At 41.4% G+C, this 21,811-nt stretch overlaps 2 protein-coding genes across 3 annotated transcripts; one reads left to right on the top strand and one right to left on the bottom strand.

Annotated features, from left to right (window-relative positions):
- Positions 1 to 233: 233 nt before the first annotated feature.
- On the bottom strand, positions 234 to 12,696 carry LOC133530020 (nuclear inhibitor of protein phosphatase 1). The gene is made up of 9 exons (XM_061867822.1): positions 12,522 to 12,696; positions 12,053 to 12,267; positions 10,499 to 10,607; positions 8,269 to 8,371; positions 7,348 to 7,431; positions 5,614 to 5,827; positions 3,661 to 3,769; positions 1,984 to 2,075; positions 234 to 1,630 (listed from the first exon to the last, which is right to left on the bottom strand). Exons 1-9 carry the CDS (start codon positions 12,548 to 12,550, stop codon positions 1,533 to 1,535), a joined length of 1,053 nt encoding a protein of 350 aa, XP_061723806.1. The 5' UTR covers positions 12,551 to 12,696; the 3' UTR covers positions 234 to 1,532.
- A 253-nt stretch (positions 12,697 to 12,949) lies between these two features.
- On the top strand, positions 12,950 to 21,723 carry LOC133530032 (MRG/MORF4L-binding protein). 2 transcript variants are annotated; one of them, XM_061867839.1, is made up of 5 exons: positions 12,951 to 13,423; positions 13,511 to 13,603; positions 18,540 to 18,653; positions 19,138 to 19,239; positions 20,477 to 21,723. In XM_061867839.1, the coding sequence occupies exons 1-5, from the start codon at positions 13,072 to 13,074 to the stop codon at positions 20,581 to 20,583; spliced, it is 768 nt and encodes a 255-aa protein (XP_061723823.1). In that variant the 5' UTR covers positions 12,951 to 13,071; the 3' UTR covers positions 20,584 to 21,723. The 2 variants fall into 2 exon arrangements, with proteins under 2 accessions (XP_061723824.1, XP_061723823.1); XM_061867840.1 differs by lacking the exon at positions 13,511 to 13,603 and having other exon boundaries at positions 12,950 to 13,423.
- The last annotated feature ends 88 nt before the right edge of the window (positions 21,724 to 21,811 follow it).

The raw sequence follows: 21,811 nt of genomic DNA, 5'->3' as shown, positions 1-21,811 counted from the left end.
AGGCTCCCATGAGCCGTGGCAAAATGCCGGGACAACGCGAGAAAAAATAAGCTAAATTTTATTGTATGGAAATTATCATGGTGCTGAGTGATGTTGATCAGTCTGTCAAGTGCGGTAGGTGTATATTTTCGATTATAATTATTCACTTTATTAGAAAGTGATAGGGTTCAAATTTACATACATTCTGACAGTCTTATGTCCGTTGAAAGGTTAAAATGAATAAAACAAAGAAACCAACTTACAGTAATATTTATAAAATTACATAGTTTAGCTTATTAGCTACAAAAACCATCTGCGAATGTCCTCTTATCCGTATTGTGTTGAAAATGTAGGTGCGGGCGCAACATTCTAATATACCTGACGGCCTACTGCGAACCACTTTCGACATGTTGCCTCCCTGTCACACTTACGTACGAATTTACGATTGCGACAGAGAGGCAACACGTCGAACGTGGTTCTGGTGGAACGGTTGCTTCACATAGCAATTAAAAAAAGCTATTTCACCAGCTTTTATTCATTACTGTTCTGGGATGTTCGAGAGCAATCGAAAGGAATAGTATATTAAGAATTCAGAAATGTCTCACATCACATGTAATTATCGGCCGAGGCGAAGGCGAGGCCTTATTTACTGGCCGAGGTGTGTATCCTATTTTTCTGTTCGTCGGAGCCAGAAAGCGGCTACTTTGTTTAGCGCAGCGGGCCGAAAGTACATGCTTTTCGGCCGGAGAACAGAAAAAATATTAAGTTTCGGGAAAATTACGTGATCGTTACCACTTAACTGATTATTGTGAATAAGTATTAAGCCAGGGATACACTAGGAGACAAATGTCCCGCGACACGTGTCGGCGACATGTCAGAAGTCGTAAAAGTTCGCGAATCTTCGCCTGACACACTAACGACACGTGTCGCGCGATGTTGCCAGACATGTCGAGTGAAGTTCGGCAAAGTCGCCTCGTGTATTTAGACTATGCCACATAGGAAAAACATAATTGAAAAAAAAAGCGGCTTTAAAAAGGTCTAAATTAGATATTATTCCTTTTATATGCGTGAGCAACTGATATGTTTGAAGTCGGTGCCAAAAAAAAATTAAAAGCGTCGACACACTGTCGAACCGAATACCAACCCTGGTGCGATTCGGAAGGAAATAAAAAAGTTGTCCATTAGTTTGCTTGGGGGTATTACTATTTGGCTTGGCACCGACTTAAAACATATCAGTTGCTAGCGCATATCACCGGTTACTTTCGATTATCTCAAATAGTGCCAGAAAGTGTTTATAACTTATTGTCATCTCTAATTTTCTGCAGATGGCAATCCAAAATGTGTCGTTTTTACTAATAAATATATTTGAGCGTTGCTCCCGTCCTGCACGCACTGGCTCGCGTATTATCTTCTCACACGCCTCGCACGGCCCGCACACCTCGCACGGTCCGCACGCCTCGCACACCTCGCACGGCCCGCACGCCTCGCACGGCCCGCACGCCTTGCACACTTCGCACGGTCCGCACGCCTCGCACAGCTCGCACGGCTCAGTCTCACACGGCGGGCAGCAGGCCGGGCTTGCGGCCGGGCCAGGCTTCCTTGGCGTACTTCTTCCGTTTCGGCTCGTTGGACGGGCCAGATTCTTCTGCGGCTGTGAATAAAACATTTCATTTAATATTGGCATTGAAAGTTTAATTTTTCTAGATATCAGTTAGATGTAACATTGCGCTCTGTGATTGTTCAGCCGTTTATGGTCCTAGCTAAATTAGTCGTTTCATACTTACGCTACGGAATGTCCAATTTAGCTAGAATCCTAAATGTCTCGACAATCACGGAGCGTGACTGTACGTTCGGCAGTCTTGGAATATACTACGGGCTGTCATCGACGCGGGAGGGGTTTAAAAATTGTGAAAATGTGAAAAATGGGTCATGTTGTATGGGCATGTTCTCTAAGAAGTTTTACACGTAGGTAGTCTGTGAAAGCTGTTGTAGAAAGGTAGTCACCTGCGTGTTGCTGCGGCGCGTGCGCGGGCAGCGCGGGCTCGGGCCCCTCCAGCTCCACGTCGGGCGCCGGGTTGGGCAGCGACAGCCCCAATCTGAAACAGTTTTCACACTTACTCGTAATTAGTACATTACGATACAAGTGCGAAAAATAGGAAATTCGAAACAAGTGGCGATAAATTAAAACACAACCGAAGGGAGTGTTTTAAATCGACACGAGTTGCGAATTACCTATTCGCACATATATCGTACAACGTTTTACAGTACATATGGCCCTTTAAATGTTGGACACAGTAACATAATATGCTAATTTTCGTACTAGTGCGGTAAAGTAGCACCATATGTACTGTAATAGTAGTTTATGTGACTGCTACATAATAATAGGCATTAAAATACACGAGTGTGGGTTTTAGAAACGCACGAAGTGAGTTAATTTCGAGCATCTCTGTCACTCTACGCTTCAAATAGGCAGGTCCACACAGAGCGAGCATACACGCGAGGCCGTTTCCTCGCGCACAAACCGGCCAGTGTAGACGTGCCTCGAGGAAAACGTGCGCGCTCCTGGGCTGAAGCACGACACACACTGGCTGGCTGGCTGGTTTGTGCTCGAGGAAATTGCCTCGCGCCTATTTGAAGCGTAGAGTGACAGAGATAGCTGCTCGAAATTAACCTCGATTTTCACGGTTACAAGACCAGGGACCTGTTTCACAATATCCAAATAAAGTATTGGATAGCTAATTAGCAAATAAATTAACTGCCAGATAAAACTACTTAAAGTTGTAAAAGTATATATCTACCAGTTAACCCTTTTCCAGGCCTCACCAATCTACAAGATTTTCCCAAAAAATCCAAATATATTACAATTAATCCAGCTTTGATGATTCATTTGAAGACAAGTAACGTTTCCTGAAAGTGTAATCTAATTTAAACCTTAATTCCGAATGCTAAAGTTGAAATTCTAATGGCGCGTATGTGGTCGATAAATCGTACTATGCCCGGAAAAGGGTTAATGTTATTTTACAGTACATATGGTACTACTTTATAGCACTAGTGCGAAAATAAGCATGTTACGTTACTGTGTCGAACATTTAAAGGGCCATATGTACTGTAAAACGTTGTACGATACATGTGCGAATAGGTAATTCGCAACTCGTGCCGATTAAAAACACTCCCTTCGGTCCTGTTTTAATTTATCGCCACTCGTTTCGAATATCCTATTTTTCGCACTTGTATCGCAATGTACAGTCAGCGTCAAATACTTCGTAGCAGTCAAAGTGGCCAAATAGTTCGGTACACCATACTAAATATATGGTGTACCGAACTATTTGGCTACTTTGACTGCTACGAATTATTTGACGCTGACTGTACTATTACGATTGTAAAACGCCAACGATGACTTTATTCGTCAGATAAGTGGCAAGTAGTATATTCAACAGCATAGCAGTAGCATTCAGAGCTCAACGAGGGGGGTGGGGTTAGGGTCGGCAACGCGCATGTAACGCCTCTGGAGTTGCAGGTGTACATAGGCTACGGAGACTGCTTACCATCCGGCAGGCCGTATGCTTGTTTGCCACCGACGTAGTATAAAAAAAAAATCAGCTTGGAAATTGTGAAACGGGCCCTTAAAGGTGTTGAAGGCAGTTCGAGAGAGAGTAAAGAAGATGAAGATGTGGCACGCACCGGGCGCCGATGAGGCTGAGGTGCGAGCTGGGCGCCGGCAGGTCGGAGTACAGCGCCGCGCCGCGGGACAGCTCCTGCAGCCGCAGCGAGGGGTGCTGCTGCTGCTGGCCTGGGGACCGTACGGGTCAGTATTCACCGGCCAAGCCATTCCCATCGGTAAAAAAGTCGGCATAAATAATGTAGGCGGGAAAGGTTGTCCTCTCATTAAACAGTATATTATTCTGCAGAGGCCGGGAAAGGGCAATTCGTGGATGAATTTCGATTCCGACAAAGACGAATCCAAGAATTGCTGTTCCCGCCGAGGTATGTATAGTGCTTTTCTCGAACATGCAATGAAATAATAATAAAAATAGGATGATAATGATGATTGTCACATATCCAAATGTGATAGGTTATTCAGTGCGTGGGGTATTGAAGAGGAACAAAAATTTGATTATTTTGGCGCTACGACGCGACGCACGCCATTACACTTTTATATTTTTTTATTTTGTGTTTTTTTATTATTACTTTGGGGTTTCGTAAAGGGGAACAAAAATTTGATTATTTTTACGCTACGACGCGGCGCACGGTTTAGGAGATACAGCCCTATAAAGATTTTTTTTCAGTCATGCAGAATTCTTTATAGGGCTTTAAAATAAAATAAGAAAAAAGAAACAGGACTTTGCCGGCCTAGGCTCTTGTCCTAGCCGCACCTGAAACGTCATACTTCGCAGCCTATAAGGAACATAACATCAATATTTCATTGCATGTTTGAGAAAAAATAATAAGTATCTGGTACCAAAACTGATGTATAGAGTGAGCACTCTATGTTATTTATTTCTCTATGAATAAGATCAATGAGGCATAAACCGGCTATAACATTAATAGGCGGGTCCACACAGAGCGAACATACTCGCGAGGCAATTTCCTCGCGCACAAACCGGCCAGTATAGACTTGCTTCGGCCGAGGCGGCGGCGCGCTCGGGCGAAGAAAACTGCTCGCTCTGTGTGGACCCGCCTATTGATATTCAGCTTCACTGACAATACCTAAGCTATAAAAATATCGTGTTAAATACTTAACCGAATGTATTCGGAATTATAACAAAGCACTTATTTACCAGACTTTTGACGCTCTGAAAACATACGGGAAAATACACAATTTGTAAATAAGGAACCCCTACAACTAAAACTACTACGATTAATAGACCACGACCTGGACCATGCTCTCTCACGTCTCTCTGCGTGGCATTTGCGATGAGAAAGTGTGGCATATATATATGTGGAAAGGCATCAATTTGTAGTGGATGGATGTTGTTTTACTTTTTTTGTGTGTTTATCAAGAATATTTGTTCCCGAGTTATGGATTTTTTTATGTATCCAAGTTTTATTTAGATAATAAATATTATAGGGACATTCCCAAAGCCAGTATCTCTGGCATAAGCTAGCAAATATAAACCATACTGGCATCGTTGAAGGTTACTTTGACAACGTACGCCATAGAATTTATAAGCGTTCTTGGCACCACGGGCACGACTTCTTACGGCGTTTTTAAGGGTTCTTGGCGTTCAAAGGGTTATTGGCGCTTTCAAATGCTCATGGGCGAATCAATTTTATTCTGTCCCGTTGTCCACAGGACGATACTGCCACAATTTGTTTGAAGAGATGTTTTATGACGATTAGGCACACAGAACGAATATACGCGCGAGGCAATTTCCTCGCGCGCAAAACGGCCAGTGTAGACGTGCCTCGGCAGAGGCGGCGCAATCGGGCGAGGCAAACGCGCGCTTAGTGTGGACCCGCCTATTTACTAACATGCTCATTGGAAGGTCTGTTATAGAAATGACATAAAAATCCCACAAAAATGCATGTTTGATACTTTTAAATACTATATAATCAGGATTTCAAGAATGGTTGTCCAATGGACGAAAAAACCGTAACCATGGCAACGAGTGACACAAAAAAGTTGATACTCACTCTCATCAGCGCTCTGTAGCTTCAGCTTCCTCGGCGGATTATTCGCATTCGGCACTATGGTGCTCTTGACCAGATTCCTGAAGCGGCCGATCGTGGGGTCGATGTCCTCGGGGTTGATGATGTCCACCTCCTCGTTGAAGGAGACGTTTCGGCGCTGTTTTTTTAGCACGCCGCCGGCTGGCGTCGATGCCGAGCGTTTGGTGCCCGTTGGTGGCTGGGAATATTAATAAAATAGTGCTATAATAGCATTTTTTCTACTCGTCGACTGTAATGGTTGAATTAAGATTTCATTAAGAGATCATTTTGTTAGAGGCGTTTCAATCGTCGAGTGCGAGCGTCAGACTTAACTCTCATTTCTGACCTTTGTGTTGCTTAAATACCATGAGTCATATATAGACATTTGATCCTCAGGAAAATCAAGATCGTTTGACATTATTTACAAAAAACTGTAAAGTAGCCAATTGCGTACTTTTCATGTATGGGCTCACAATCAACTAAAAAAAAAATGTCTATACGCTGTAGTCAACAATTAAAAAAATACCAAACACGTGCCGCCGCGCTCCCATAGAAAAAGCTAAACGGGCGCGGGGCGGGAGTCGCGCGTTTATACTATTAAATATGAATATTAAAATATTAAATATTATAGGACATTATTACACAAATTGACTAAGTCCCCCAGTAAGCTCAATAAGGCTTGTGTTGAGGGTACTTAGACAACGATATATATATAATATATAAATATTTATAAATACTTAAATACATAGAAAACACCCATGACTCAGGCACAAATATCCATGCTCATCACACGAATAAATGCCCTTACCAGGATTTGAACCCGGGACCATCGGCGTCGTAAGCAGGGTCACTACCCACTAGGCCAGAGCGGTCGTCAAACAATTTTCATTAATTATTTAGGTTTAGGTTTTATAGTAAAAAAAGTATTATTTTAGGTGACTCGTAGAAAAAGTATTGTATACAATAGTGATATAAATCAAGCTTTTCAATCTCTTACCTTACTTAGGCAACTCAGCAAGCTTCGTTGCCTAAACATAGTACTCGACTGAAAAGCTATCTGTTATATCACAATTGTATACAATACTATTGTCCAACAGGTACATAGTAAGGTGTCTTAAAATTCAAATAAAAAAAATGGTGCAGGTACCATTTGTCCCCGCCGGGCACAGATGGACATAGGCGCTGCATTTCATTATTTTCATTTTATTTAACCTTTTGAACGCCACGCCTATCGTACGCGGCGCGTAATCGTGAACCTTGTCAGTACGCATGAAGGTTGATATTGGGCTGTAGCCGCGCGCGTCATATGACGTCTTTGGCGGTCAAAAGGTTGCCTAACTAGTTACTAAGTAAAATGGTATTATTATGTTACCTAATAGTCTAGAATAGAATAAAAACATATTATTGTGTGCCCTTACAGGGTGTCATGATCTGACTTTATATAAATGTAACACCTATGTACATGTCAATACAGTATTGAATAAATTGAAATTTAAATTATTCTCACATGTCCCCGGCTTCTGTATGGCGGCGGTCACGTGGGGCGGGGACAAGTTGGAATATACCGAATTCGAAAAAGCCGTCGTCACGTAGGGTGTCGGCCCAGCCGAGCCGAGCGACGTGTTTTTCGCTCTAATTGCTACGCAACATTTTTTTCTATCGGATTTTGCCGATCCCACGTCGATAGGTGTGAGGAGACGACGGACTGTATTATATTACCTTCATGACGTCGCTGCCGTCGTCCGTGGAGATACCCAGCATGGAGATCCGCCGGTTGTGAGCCGTGTTGAATTCCGTTAAATTCTGGAAAACACATGGTAAGTGAGAACGTTATGGACGGTCACGTCTGAAAATATCGATACGGACAAAGTGCCAAAAATATGTATACACTACCCTAATACATACACCATAAGGTCGTGTATATATATTTTTGACACTTCGATCGTGTCGATGTTTTCAGACGTGACTGTACTAACGGTAAGTCTTAAATTTTTAGAAGTGGAAAAATTACTGCCTACTAATAGTCTTAACTGACCAATAATAAGGCAATAAATAAATAAATATTATGGGACAATCTTACACAAATCATAGCCCTACAGTAAGCTCAATAAGGCTTGTGTTGTGGGTACCTACTATAAAAATAGACGACGATATATATAATACATGGATATAGATAAATACTTAAATAAATAGAAAACATCCATAGATAACTCGGGATCAAATATTTGCGATGAGCTAACGCATAAATGTCCTTACCAGGATTTGAACCCGGGACCTCCTACTTCATAGGCATAATCAACAAAGACTAGTAATTTATAACTAGTGGCTCTGTGAGCTGTAGACCTCGCGTTAATCTTTAAAAATGTAAAAGTGAAAAATACTGTGAACTCACAATGGTCTTAACGCTATATATGCTATTGGCCAAATTCCGCTTAAAAAAACGGGATTGACAAAAAAAAATTTAGTCTTAGAATCTGGTCTCAAATTTTCACGAGAATCGGTTAAGAATTACGACCTGTAGAGGACATCATCCGGACATACGAAAGCAAAACGCCAGAGTTAAAACTGAAATCTTCGCTAACGCTATGCTCAATAATTTCTCACTAATCAACAACCATGTAAAGCGGTAGTGTAACTTACATCTAGTTCGGTCTGCGTCTCGGGCAAGCCGAGCAGCGCGCCCTCCGTCTCGGTGTTGGGCAGCTCCTCCATGATGCCGCGCGCGTTGCCCATCGGCCGCTCTCTGCCGACATCACACCAACCATTATATTGCGTCATTACCTATGAAATTGGCGTTTTTGTTCATAAGTATTAGTCATGTCATAGTTTATTTATTTTAATAGTAACTGCGAAGTATTTCTTAATTTCATTAGTGCGCTACATAATAACGATTTTACATAAAATTATTTGCTACTTTTATTGTTTTATGTATTCAGAATACCGCCCTGAAAACAGCTCTTTTCATGTGCTGCCGGCTCGAGTATTTAAATGACTTATATTTTTCTGACGGGACAGATTTAAAAAAATATATGAGATAGAAAATGTGCCTTAAAAATGTCCCAAATTACTGGCAAAAATTTGTTTGGTTTGAAAATGCCATCACAAAATAATCCGCAAAATTCATTGTATGAAAAATCGAATTTCGTTAAAGTTCTCCATACAAAACGCCAATTTCATAGGTGACCTGGTGAATGACCTAATATTGTATTGAATAATTAATTACTTTAATTTAAAGTAAGTATACTAACAAATTTGTACAAGTCAGAAATATATTTTTTTTTCATTTATTAACCTCTTTAACGGCAACAACACATGCGTCGTCACTAGTCGAGGCCAAAGCGCCATCAGTGTTATGTGAAGTTTTTGTTTATGACGTAGGTAAAGCATTCAAAGGGTTAAAGCACCTGTCTAACTACCAATGATCAGCGTGAAAATAGTAGTAATATGCAAGTTTATTCTTTGCGACTACACTATTAGGCGGGTCCACACACAGCGAGCATACGCACGAGGCATTTTCCTCGCGCACAAACCGGCCAGTGTAAACGTGCCTCGGCCGAGGCGACACGCTCGCGCGAGGAATACGCGTGCGCCGCCTTGATGCGTAATATGCTCGCTCTGTGTGGACCTGCCTATTGAGGCATTTCACAAAAGGGTCTACTTTGTACAGATGTGGCACATAAGGCAGCTACCTTAAAAACCTGCAGAAATCTATATTACATACCATTAAATTTAAAGCTGTTACTTTAAATCCAATTTCATACATAGAATCACTAAAAACATCCTTGGTTTCCTTATGTAGATAATATTGTGTCCACACTGTGTCCACGAAATTGTCGATCCTCAATATTTTGATAACAATAAAGTACTGACAGTTGTGACAGAAGTCAGAAATACATAAGAATGCCAAAAACGGTTGCATTCAAAATTTTATATAGTAAAACCTTGCACCATTCTCTTTTAACTTTTTGTCTGTGTGTAACAAGGACCCTGACCAAAGTTTTAGTCATATTTTTTCTTAGAACGATTTTTTTTCTCACGTCGGTGGCAAACAAGCATACGGCCTGCCTGATGGTAAGCAGTCTCCGTAGCCTATGTACACCTGCAACTCCAGATTTTTTCTGCTGTATACAACACAACTAAGGTTTGCCCACACTATTTGAACACCAAACACATGTCCGTTTAACATAGTAGGTCCTCTGTACACCAATCACATGTCAGATTAACATATCTGTCCACCTACCAATCGGTTTCACTGTTAAGTCCCATTTAGAAAGTTCAAGAACTTGCATGCGATTTTCATTACATTGCAGTATTTGGTTGATCGACTGAAATGTAGCTACTCTTTAGCAATGTAGCAGTGTATGTGTGTATATTGATATTAGAGAAAAGACCAAATTTACAGATATTTTACATCAAATTAAAATGGAAATGGATGGGACATATGATGTGTTCCATGGATGGGACATGCGTTCCAAAGAAGGAAAGCGGAGCAAAGAAATTATAAACTAGTACCCTAGAGAATATAGTTGCAAGGTCCACAGTTCTGCAGGTGGGAAGACGAAATAACACTAACAGCGGGACCGTTTTGGAGAAGAGCGGATACGGACAGGAACCACTGGAGAGATTTACAGGAGGCCTTTGCCAGGAGGTAAACTGAGTTGCGAGATATAATGTAAAAAATAACTCTACCCTATCTTAGTAATAAAGGCTATTTTGTTTATTTATATGTGTGTATACATATGCAAGTTCTTGACCTGTCTAAATGGGGCTTTACACAGTACATTAGCAAGTCTAGTACCCTTTCAGATTTAATTTTGTGCTACATAGAACTCATCATTATATTCGTTTTTGGTGGTATGTTTATAATTACCTTATAATATAGTTTCTTGTGGAAGCCCCGAAATGGAAATTAGAGTCTATGGGCAGCTGTGTAGGCTTGTGGGCCTCCAAACGCATCTTACCAATATAAGTACCATGAGCTGGAAATTTAAACAATATATTAATATCAAAAATACCACTGAAATACCTTATAAAAGTAGCATCATCATGTACATTGAGCTGCGAAATTGCATGGAGTAATTATAAATGTATTCATTGATAAAGTCACCATGCACTTTTGCAGCTGATGTATTTCCATATAAAAAAAATAAGGTCGTGATAGCCACTCTGTAGTTGTGTGAAGACACAACCACATAATGTAAGCAAACAGGTTCTCTTGAGTTCTTCGGAGCCCTTTTAAAAAAACCCTGAAATAGCCCAATATTTTGATTTATTAAGAATCATGTAGGTATTTGGCAACTTTGTACATATTATAACAGGGGTTCCCAATCTTTTTCAACATGCGGCGCAGTTACAAGTTTAGTATTTTGCAACGGCGCCCTTGTAAATTTAAAATCACGGTCGAAAAAGAGTGACACGACGCTATATTATTTACCGATGCGAGCGCTCAAATAGGTACCCGCGAATATTTGTGGTTTCGGATAATGATAGACCTCACGGCGCCCCTCTTTACTTTCTACGGCGCACCAGGGCGCCGCGGCGCACACTTTGGGAACCCCTGTATTATAATATTATCCCATAAAAAAATTAAATTACTTTTTATACTTTGTATCTTTAGGTATTTAAATAAAAGTAAACAAACGATTTGTACATTTTCCGGTAGTTACAACATTTATAGGTTAACAAACTAAATCGAAAACCCCCTGGATCTGTCACTGAACAACCTGACTTTAACCTACATCATAATCTAATGAATATATTAATGTTTTCATCTACCCTCAACTGTCTTATAGAGCCATTTGAGGGTAGATTTTGTTTACTTTTATTTAAATACCTAAAAATACAGAGTATAGTGTGTTGGCATGAGCTAAACTTATGAGATAAACTTATCAAATAAACAAATAAATAAACTTAAACTGATTAAATCTACAAATAATACTAATGTAAGTGCAAGTGGGTTAATTCAATCATGCTCGCTAGTATTTCATAATACTTGTAAGTGTGATGAATTTATTTTTCCTTTTTTATACTTTTTAATATATACTTTTATTATTATTTAATTGTAATAGTATGCTTTGTATTTTCATTTCAATGTTCATTTATTTATAAATTTTATGCTGACATTGTTTCTTTTTTTATCTGTGTATTTTTTTTTTATAATAATTCAATGCCTTAGATATGAGTAACATAATGGTCTCATGTAAATGTTCAGGTGTGACACTGTAAGTTTATATTGAAATGAATAAATGAAATGAAATCCAATTGAAAAGTAATCATTTTTAGTGTTTGCATAGAACATTGTACAGTTATAGTAATAGTGTAGTTAAATTACATTCCTAAGTCATCTGGTTTCACTAATATGCCTTAATTTGATAATGATAGATCATTAGCACTAAACACATTACATTATAATAACAGTACTTACTACTTCCCAAATCAACTAAAAAAGCTCTATTTAAGTCTTTGTGATATACAAATGCCGCATGCACTCTGGAGCAACTGGCGTGGTCAATACAGAAATCATTCATCTGCGGGTTCCGGCCAAATAAGTAACATTTCTTCTCATCTAACATTAGTTTCTGTATTAGTTTGTCGCCTTTCAACACGTCCAAATGCAGGCCAGTGGGTGGTTTGCCAGCCCTGTAATAAAAAGATAACAACTCTAATTTTAAAACATCAACAACCCTTAAATTTTATAGGTGGAGGTTTATTTAATTGTTTGCATTCGCGCTGCAATTGATCTTAGGAAATCTCATGAATATAAGGCTAATTATGTATGAATAAATATATTCATTAGTTTAAATTAAATACTGATTTAATTACAACCAATGATGCATGTTATTCACGCGACTGTTCTGGCGGGTTAGATTGACATGCAATTTATAGATATTTACCAGCTGGGGACCTCATAATGGTTCGCCATGATTTTATAATAGTATTATCTTATTATAAACCAGCAATTAAGACACACAATTCCATAATAATAAACTTAATCACAAAAATATAGCCACTAATCGCCGATGCAAGGAGCCGCCAATTTGACAGCTTGAAGTAGTGTTGCCATGTGCAAGGTAAACGATAAATAAAGTCTGTCAAGCCATTTCTGTTAGTAGAAAAAATGTAGGCGCGAAGGGTTATCGTGCCATAGAAAAATTGTATTTCGCGCCTTTTTTTACTGACAATGTATTTTGACTGGATATAATTTCAATTTCTGTTTATGTTGTTACACATCTTTGTATTTCTTTGGCACCATGGACGCCAATTATCGAGCTGTACATTCTTGGGTTGAACATTATTTGGCATAGTTTGTGGTGGCTTCCAAGCATATATGTCAATGTCAAAAGAATTGTCCGCCATGCCCGTCGTGGGCGCCGTGTCACTGTTTTGTTTTTCGGTTTACTAAAACTAAATTAAGAAATAACCATCCATATTTAATAATTAATCATGGTGTCCAGTGAAGAAGAAGTAGAAGCAAAACCAGCCGATACAGTAGAATGGGACGTAGACATGGAAAATCAGTTATTTTACGCCATGGCCAACCATAAACCGGTCGGCATCAACAAACATTTTCAGATGGCTTGTATTTGGGAAAAACTATCAAATTCAATAACTAAAGAGATCTCCACGCAAGATATTTGGAAGCACTTAGAGTCTCTTTACGATATATCGATGCTAGATGACACGGAACCGATTCCTTTTCCAAATCATGAGGTGCCATTTTGTTTGCCCGAAAGCGAGTTTGGCACGCTTATGAAGCAAAAATCTAAGGATGGTCCGTTATCTGACGACGCGGAAGGTAATAACCTAGATTTTAAGCATACATTTAACCTGCAAAGCTTTAGTATTTTATTATAAACTTACCCTTTAATTTAAATTGGTTTAGCAACTCGCCTAGAAGACCGAAGCCCCTCTCCAAAAGTCTCTACCCCTAGAAGCAGTTCGCGGGGCACTGCCTCTAAAGATAGTACTCCAAAAGGTAGCAATCATTTTGTTTTTAGTCATGCCATTGAAGGTTCACCATTGATATTCATTTGATGTTGGTAGAAGGTATTTAGGCCAGGTATTGAGGGGTCATTTTATGTTTATTTCGAGTTGATCCGTACACTGGTTCTTAGTCTACCAGCTGTCACAGGTGCACAAAGCGGGCGCACACACGCTGGTGCCATTGTAGGTTAAATCCATTGCATGCGTCCGTGCCAGTGAGTGTTGCTCATAATATTTTTTTGCTAAACCCGCTCAGTGCCACCGCACCAGCTAACGGATGCCCTTAAGTTTCTATCAGATTCAACATTATCATTGATTGATGGTTAATATATATTTTTTTAATTTTGTTAAAATTTATGTCAAGGCCTTAATTTTATTTGGTAAAACCAGATGTTAAACTATGTTGAAACTCATGGAATAACTTATAAAGCGGAATATTTTTTATATAATTTGTGTTTTCTGTTATAAGCATTAATCCCTAATGGTATGTATGTACTTATGATAAGTTTATTTCAATATCTGTATGAATGGCTCTAATTTAAAATGGTAATCCTGCATTTGATATGTTGTTAGGTACACTTAACAATGAAGCAAAAAAAAGATAAATACTTAAGTTACTGGATGTAAATTATTAGGTGATGCAAGATATAGGTACACAATCATACTCATTGCTATGATCAAACTGATTAATTAAACTGATCTCTTTGGAGTTCCGTTGTCAACTAGAAACCCTCATAGTTTCACCATGTCTGTCTGTCTACCAGAAAGTTGCAATTTGGCATAAATATTTTTGAAGTGAAAACTTCTTTAGTGGCGCTGTGCACTTTTTGTGATGGGGAAAAAATGTTAAACTCGCGACAGGTCACGTGACCGACAAATTTGCAGATTGAAAAACTGTTACAATGTCATTGAAGCCAGTAGACTGCTGCGGCGTAGGAGATGAAGTATCTCCCTCTCTTTCTACCACGTGGTGAAAATGTATGCATAAATGATAGTACTGTTAATTAAAGCAATTTGTGCAAAATTATTCCCTAACCATTCTTAAATATAAAAAACTGGTCAAGTGCGAGTTTGTTTACCTCGCACACCGAGGGTTCCCTACATACTTTCAATTTTCTCAAGAAAGACTTGACCAGAAGTATACTATTAGTATAATTGTGTACAGTGCCATCTATGGACGAATTGGCAAACTAATTTGTGCGATCTGTATTTTTGTTGGTTTTCCAGGGATAATTCCTTATCAAATTAACCGATTTCAATCATTTTTATTTTATTTGAAAGATGGTGCCTTTAGTGTAATCTCATAGGAATTTCAACTATAATAAACACTCGCAAATGGGATTAATTTGCAAATTAAATTACAAAATGTTTTTCGTTAATTAAAAAAAAAAGTTCTCAAGATAGAGGTCTGATTTTATTTTTCCTGTAATCTTTATGATAATGTTATTATTATGTAAAAATTTCATAATTTTTCATTCGTAAACTTCGGAGATTAGGGTGGGGGATACAATTAAATGGAAATTTGGGGGGGGAGGAATGTTCAATTTGAGCTTTTTCAAATGATACCCCACTTGACCTAATAACTAGACTTTGAAATTTTGCCCCCTCTTTATACATATTGGGAATTTTCCATAATTAATATAAATAAAGCATTCAGCCAGCTTAAACCTGTGTGGAACTCATCTACCCTGACGAGAAGAACTAAAGTGATGATTTTCAATTCCAATGTAAAGGCCGTGTTACTTGTACGGGTGCGAAACCTGGTTTGTCCGCAAAGACCTAATGACAAAACTCCAATTGTTTGTGAACAAATGCTTAAGGCAAATTCCTCACATCTTTTTTTTTTTTTAATTTATTTTGAAACAAACAGTCTTATAAAACATATAAGTAAATAAGCTACAGCTAGAATTTCTTATGATATAGACCTATAGCTACCTATATGTAAAACATTTTATAATAAACTTAATTGCTATCCGAGTATAATAACTATAAAAGATAACAAATAATGTGATAGCTAAACTTAAATATAATAAAAATCTTTTGGCCTAACTGGATCACAACCGCTCACTTATGGAGAATAACCGGACAAGCACCCGTACATAAGGAGATCCAACGCGCAAATGGCATTGGATTGGGCATATCCTCAGGAAGCCTGACACTCACCTATCCAAGGTGGCCCTGACCTGGAAGATGCCCGGAAAACGGAAACATGGTTGCCCTAAATCTACTTGGCGCCGTTCCGTGGAGCAAGAGTTGGGTCTATTGGGGATGGGGTGGGAGGAGGTTACCCAAGCTGCCCAGGACCGGAGTCAGTGGAAGAAAATGGTTCGAGCCCTACACCCCAGCAGGGGGTAACAGGATCAAAAAGAAAGAAGAATACAAATAAAATAAAAAAATTACACTTCCAATATGTTTGGGTTAGCGTTATTCATTACTATTCCAAATTTCAAATCGATAGCTTAAGTACTTCTCGAGATATTTAGCAATGTGACAGACGGACGGAGTCGCACCATAAGGGTTCCTTTTGTACCTCTTTGGTACGGAACCCTAAAAATGCACAATGTTAATATTCACGTTTTAACCTCTGCCACACTCCCGGAGTGCAACCCATTGTTTTTTTTTGCAATTTCAGCATAGCTCACATGACAAAAGTTGGTCACAGTAATGAGTAATTGCAAATGTATATCTTGTGTGACCTAAAAATTACAGCCTATATTCACGAAATCCTAAAAATTAATAGCAAAGCTACAATGACAAAAAATAGAGACGTAAAATAATGTTCTCATTTAACACCTAGTCGTTTAAATGAATAATAAATGATGTTTGTAAAATGTTCGTTAGTTTAGGCTGTGTTTTCACCAGAGATGTTCAAGGATGCATAGTGAGGGATGTGTTTGTTAAGAGCCAATAGAATATTGTCCACTAGAGCTATGCTAAGTGAGGATAGGTAAAATGATGTGATTTTCACACTTTCAGTGCCAAGCGCCCCATTTCCAATACGAAATGAACACACTTAGCGTGTTCTTGGCAGTGAATGTGTTATTGGTTCTTAACAAACACATCCTTTGCTACGCAACCTTGCTTATCTCTGGTGGAAACACCGCCTTATAACAGCACATCTTTTGTACAGTACAGATCATTTTGAGGTCATGTTTGTGTAGCTCTTTTTGCTAACAATAGCCGGGTCCACACAGATCGAGCTTACGCACGAGGCTATCTCCTCGCGCACAAAATGGCCAGTGTAGACTTGCCTCGGCCGAGGCGGCGCACTCGTGCGAGGAAAACGCACGCACCGCCTCGGCCGAGGCACGTCGTTTTGTGCGCGAGCAGATTGCCTCGCGCGTATGCTCGCTCTGTGTGGACCCGGCTATTTAAGAATCACCAACAGTTGCATATCTGTAGTTTTGTTATTGTTTTTTGAGTTTCTAATAAGTCTGGCTGGGGTTCAATGTTGCATGGAATGGAAAAAGCATGGCTGGACTGAACGGAGTTTGGATGGTGCAGGATATGCATGATGTTATTTAGAAAGTGATTTGTATTAGGTATGTGGTGAGTGGGTCGATATTATTGTCAATATTCAGACCGGTTTGGCCTAGTGGGTAGTGACCCTGCCTACGAAGCTGATGGTCCCGGGTTCAAATCCTGGTAAGGGCATTTATTCGTGTGATGAGCATGGATATTTGTTCCGGAGTCATGGGTGTTTTCTATGTATTTATTAATATTTATATATTATATATATCGTCGTCTAAGTACCCTCAACACAAGCCTTATTGAGCTTACTGTGGGACTTAATCAATTTGTGTAGTACTGTCCTATAATATTTATAATAATAATGACAGGGGCAAATCAATATTGAAGAAAACAACATGTAATGTAGTAGGCTATAATGACAGTTTTTCATGTTTAAGATTAAAGTGGACGACCCGTGCAGAATCGCCTTTTCACACAAACATACATCCTCATTTTTCCTCTCTGGATTTTAATATTATTGAAAATATTTTGACACAATTTGTTGTATATCGACAATAGCTATGCCCCTATGTGTGATTTTTTTTTATAATTTTTAATTATTATAAATGTTAGCAGCATTTAAAATATTTTACGAAATTTGTTTTTTGCTCGTAATTTTTACAAAAATCGAAAAACGTCAAACGTAGGAGCATAGCTATGGTTAATATATATCAAATTGTGTAAAAATATTTTCCATAATGTCAACAGGCCGGTCCACACAGACCGAGCATACACGCGAGGCAATTTCCTCGCGCTCAAAACGGCCAGTATAGACGTGCCACGGTGTGGCGGCGCGCGCGTTTTCCTCGCCCGAGTGCGCGGCCTCGGCCGAGGCACGTCTACACTGTCCGTTTTGTGCGCGAGGAGATTGCCTCCCGCGTATGCTCGCTGTGTGTGGACCCGCCTAGTATCCAGCGAGTAAAATGAGGACTCTGTTTGTATGGAATAGCGGCCGTCCCCTTTCCTCTTAATTGTCTCTGATAAATATAAATGTTTTAATCTAAAAAAGGGGGTTTGTAATTACTTGTTTGAAGTCTCATTTTTGTGTTAGTGTAATATGTAACATTTGAAATTAGTTTGATATAAATGGGTAAAGACGAATAATGAAAGCCGCGCGAAATTGAATTTAAATATCTTAAAAGCTCATCTCATTTGATTTTATTTATTAAGACATACAAAATAATTGTGTTGTTTTTATAGGCTGAATATTCAAAGATTTGTACATTTTGAAATAATAAAAAAAAAACTGAAAGCTAACAGGGTTGAATTCAAATCTTTGAATATTTACTTCTGATAAATGACCTTTATGAACTTTATTGATGTTCCTTCTTTATTTCATCATATAGTGCATTAAATTTTTTCCATAAAAATACACATTAATAAGAACAATAAATAGTTAATGAATGTTATGTATACAGTGGTGCCGGCAGGCCGCAAAGACAGTGCGTCAGCGCAGCCCAAGTCACGCAAAGAGAGCGGCAGTTCGCACGCCTCCACGGACACTCCCAGCATCAAATCCGAGAAGGACTATGGTGAGTTTTATGACAACCATAGAGTTAGAAATGTAAAAGTTCTATAGCTTAAGAAAAATCATGGACTCGGGTATGTCCTTAAACTACGTCCAAAAGAGAGTCATGGAAACTGTGAATGACATCTCGCGTAGTGGCGGTAGGGCACAGCATAGCGGATGTCATTCCAGATCTAGAGCAGAGCCCAACTGGGGAAGTACCTCCATCTTACAGAAAACCGCAGCCAAATAACATTAGCTAACATAGTGTTGTGTTCCTGCCGGTGAGTAAGGTTGCCACAGCTCAACGAGGGTGCGTGGTGAGGATCGGCAACGCGTATGTAAGTCCTCTGGAGTTGCAGGCGTCCATAGTCTACGGTAACCGCTTACCACCAGGCGGGCAAATAACTTAGTTGGTAGTGTTGGAACCAATTTATTGTAATGCGGGCATTGAGTCTCTTTGACCTTTGAACGCTTAGCTTATAAGTGTTTTTTTCTTTTCTTGTTAGATCGAAGAAGAGACTCACGAGACTCCAATGCTTCGGGTCCCCGAGATAGCTCTTCTGGCAGAAAATCTACGTCACATAAGGAGAGAGCTCCGAAGAATAAAGGTTAGTCAAATTATAAACAAAACACTTCTTGAGAAGCGTAAGTAGGTACTGTCTTACCGTTATTTTACAGATGGCGCCAACATAGGTTTTCCTGTTAATCCCTAGAATTGTGTCGAATCCTTGTTTTTTTTTTGGAATTTGATGGCCTGGATTAGTATCACACACAGTACAGGCTAGTGCCTTTTAAGCCAAATCTCATAGAACAAAGGTAGATACCGGAAAAACCTATGCCATCAGTCATGATTATGACGACCGGTTTGGCCTAGTGACCCTGCCTACGAAGCCGATGGTCCCGGGTTCAAATCCTGGTAAGGGCATTTATTCGTGTGATGAGCATGGATATTTGTTCCTGAGTTATGGGTGCTTTCTATGTATTGAAGTATTTATAAATATTTATATATTATATATATCGTTGTCTAAGTACCCTCAACACAAGCCTTATTGAGCTTACTGTGGGACTTAGTCAATTTGTGTAATAATGTCCTATAATATTTATTTATTTCTTAGTGTTATTACCTACAGTACATTTTGGGTTGATAATATTTAACAGTTTCTGACAGTATAGGTATACATTGACTGACAGGTTTCTACTTAACTAGGCGGGTCCACACAGAGCGAGCAGCTTCGCGAGGAAAATCCTCGCGCGGCAAACGCCCGGCCTCGCGCGGTCGCGTGCTCATGTAACTTTTGCCTCAGCATGTTAGCCTCAGCAGAGCCCAATTTGCTTGGCAAGATGGCGTCACTCAGTCAGCTGTTCAAATTGGCGCCGCACGTAATGACTGTAGTGGCTTGCGTTTCTTTTATTTTGCTATTTAAGGCAATTTAAGGGAAAATGAGGAAGAAACGAAGAACACGACATTTTGCGACACTCATTATTATTATTTTTTTCCAATGTTTTGACAACAGCACCATAAACAAACACGTCTACACTGGCGCGCGGCAAACTTCTGAGGCGCCTTTGAGCATGCCAAAAAACCGACACCGAGCGGTTCGGCCAAGGTCTCATTCGGGCGTGGCACACGCGCGCGCCGCCTCGGCCGAGGCACGTCTACACTTGCCGTTTTGTGCGCGAGGCAATTGCCTCGCGAGTATGCTCTCTTTGTGTGGACCCGCCTACTGACTGCCCGCAATTTGCGAACTTCAGTCTTCGAGGTAGAGGTAGGCCCTCTGGGCCGAGACAGTGAGTTCCACGTGTCCTTTATTTCGGAGGATTCTGTAGTAATAGTTGATGTTGCAGGCTGGGACTCGCCGCTAGCGGATGAGGAGGGCGGGCGGCGCGGGCGGCGGCGCACGCACGCCGCCACGCCGCCCGCCGGGCCCGCCGCCAAGCGCCGCCGCGTGTGAACCCGGGGACACGCCGCCCGCCGGGCCCGCCGCCAAGCGCCGCCGCGTGTGAACCCGGGGACACGCCGCCCGCCGGGCCCGCCGCCAAGCGCCGCCGCGTGTGAACCCGGGGACACGCCGCCCGCCGGGCCCGCCGCCAAGCGCCGCCGCGTGTGAACCCGGGGACACGCCGCCCGCCGGGCCCGCCGCCAAGCGCCGCCGCGTGTGAACCCGGGGACACGCCGCCCGCCGGGCCCGCCGCCAAGCGCCGCCGCGTGTGAACCCGGGGACACGCCGCCCGCCGGGCCCGCCGCCAAGCGCCGCCGCGTGTGAACCCGGGGACACGCCGCCCGCCGGGCCCGCCGCCAAGCGCCGCCGCGTGTGAACCCGGGGACACGCCGCCCGCCGGGCCCGCCGCCAAGCGCCGCCGCGTGTGAACCCGGGGACACGCCGCCCGCCGGGCCCGCCGCCAAGCGCCGCCGCGTGTGAACCCGGGGACACGCCGCCCGCCGGGCCCGCCGCCAAGCGCCGCCGCGTGTGAACCCGGGGACACGCCGCCCGCCGGGCCCGCCGCCAAGCGCCGCCGCGTGTGAACCCGGGGACACGCCGCCCGCCGGGCCCGCCGCCAAGCGCCGCCGCGTGTGAACCCGGGGACACGCCGCCCGCCGGGCCCGCCGCCAAGCGCCGCCGCGTGTGAACCCGGGGACACGCCGCCCGCCGGGCCCGCCGCCAAGCGCCGCCGCGTGTGAACCCGGGGACACGCCGCCCGCCGGGCCCGCCGCCAAGCGCCGCCGCGTGTGAACCCGGATTTGTTCCACCAGGACACGTGGTACAGGTTGACAGGCTAAGACGGTCGGTGTGCACTGTGCGAGCGGGACAGCATTATAATTATGCACGTGCGATAGCAATACCAACAGGCCGGTCTATGTACGAAACTCTTCGTGCTGAGGCCTTATTTTATAAGTACTTATTTAAGTCACTTCTTTAATTTTTTAAGAAAAATTTCCTCGAATGGGACCCAAGAAGGCAATACGAGGTCTAAATAACTACGACTTGTATTTTTTATTATATATTTTACCAACGAGTACATAAGAAAATTATGTTCAAAATAAATCCAAGTTTTGATAAATAAATAAAGCCTAGAGTTAAGTAGCAGTATTATTGCAGTGTATTATTTACTAATTCTTCAAAACATGATTACTTTAGTACTACAGTACCTACCGTTAAATAACCTAAGTAGGCTTTTTTA

This window comes from Cydia pomonella, chromosome 22 (assembly GCF_033807575.1).
Source record: "Cydia pomonella isolate Wapato2018A chromosome 22, ilCydPomo1, whole genome shotgun sequence".
Taxonomy (NCBI): domain Eukaryota; kingdom Metazoa; phylum Arthropoda; class Insecta; order Lepidoptera; family Tortricidae; genus Cydia; species Cydia pomonella.
The sequence above is the reverse complement of the archived record's forward strand: the minus strand, read 5'-3'. Positions and strand labels throughout refer to the sequence as shown.

Excerpts from the sequence above, each read along its gene's own strand:
- LOC133530020 (XM_061867822.1), bottom strand. The coding sequence starts at position 12,550 with ATGGCGAACCATTATGAGGTCCCCAGCTG. Across the intron at positions 2,076-3,660 it reads CTCAGCCTCATCGGCGCCCG|ATTGGGGCTGTCGCTGCCCA; the intron begins GTGCGTGCCACA and ends AAACTGTTTCAG. Across the intron at positions 1,631-1,983 it reads CGCGCCGCAGCAACACGCAG|CCGCAGAAGAATCTGGCCCG; the intron begins GTGACTACCTTT and ends TTTTATTCACAG.
- LOC133530032 (XM_061867839.1), top strand. The coding sequence starts at position 13,072 with ATGGTGTCCAGTGAAGAAGAAGTAGAAGCAAAACCAGCCGATACAGTA. Across the intron at positions 13,424-13,510 it reads GTTATCTGACGACGCGGAAG|CAACTCGCCTAGAAGACCGA; the intron begins GTAATAACCTAG and ends AAATTGGTTTAG. Across the intron at positions 18,654-19,137 it reads CAAATCCGAGAAGGACTATG|ATCGAAGAAGAGACTCACGA; the intron begins GTGAGTTTTATG and ends TTTTCTTGTTAG.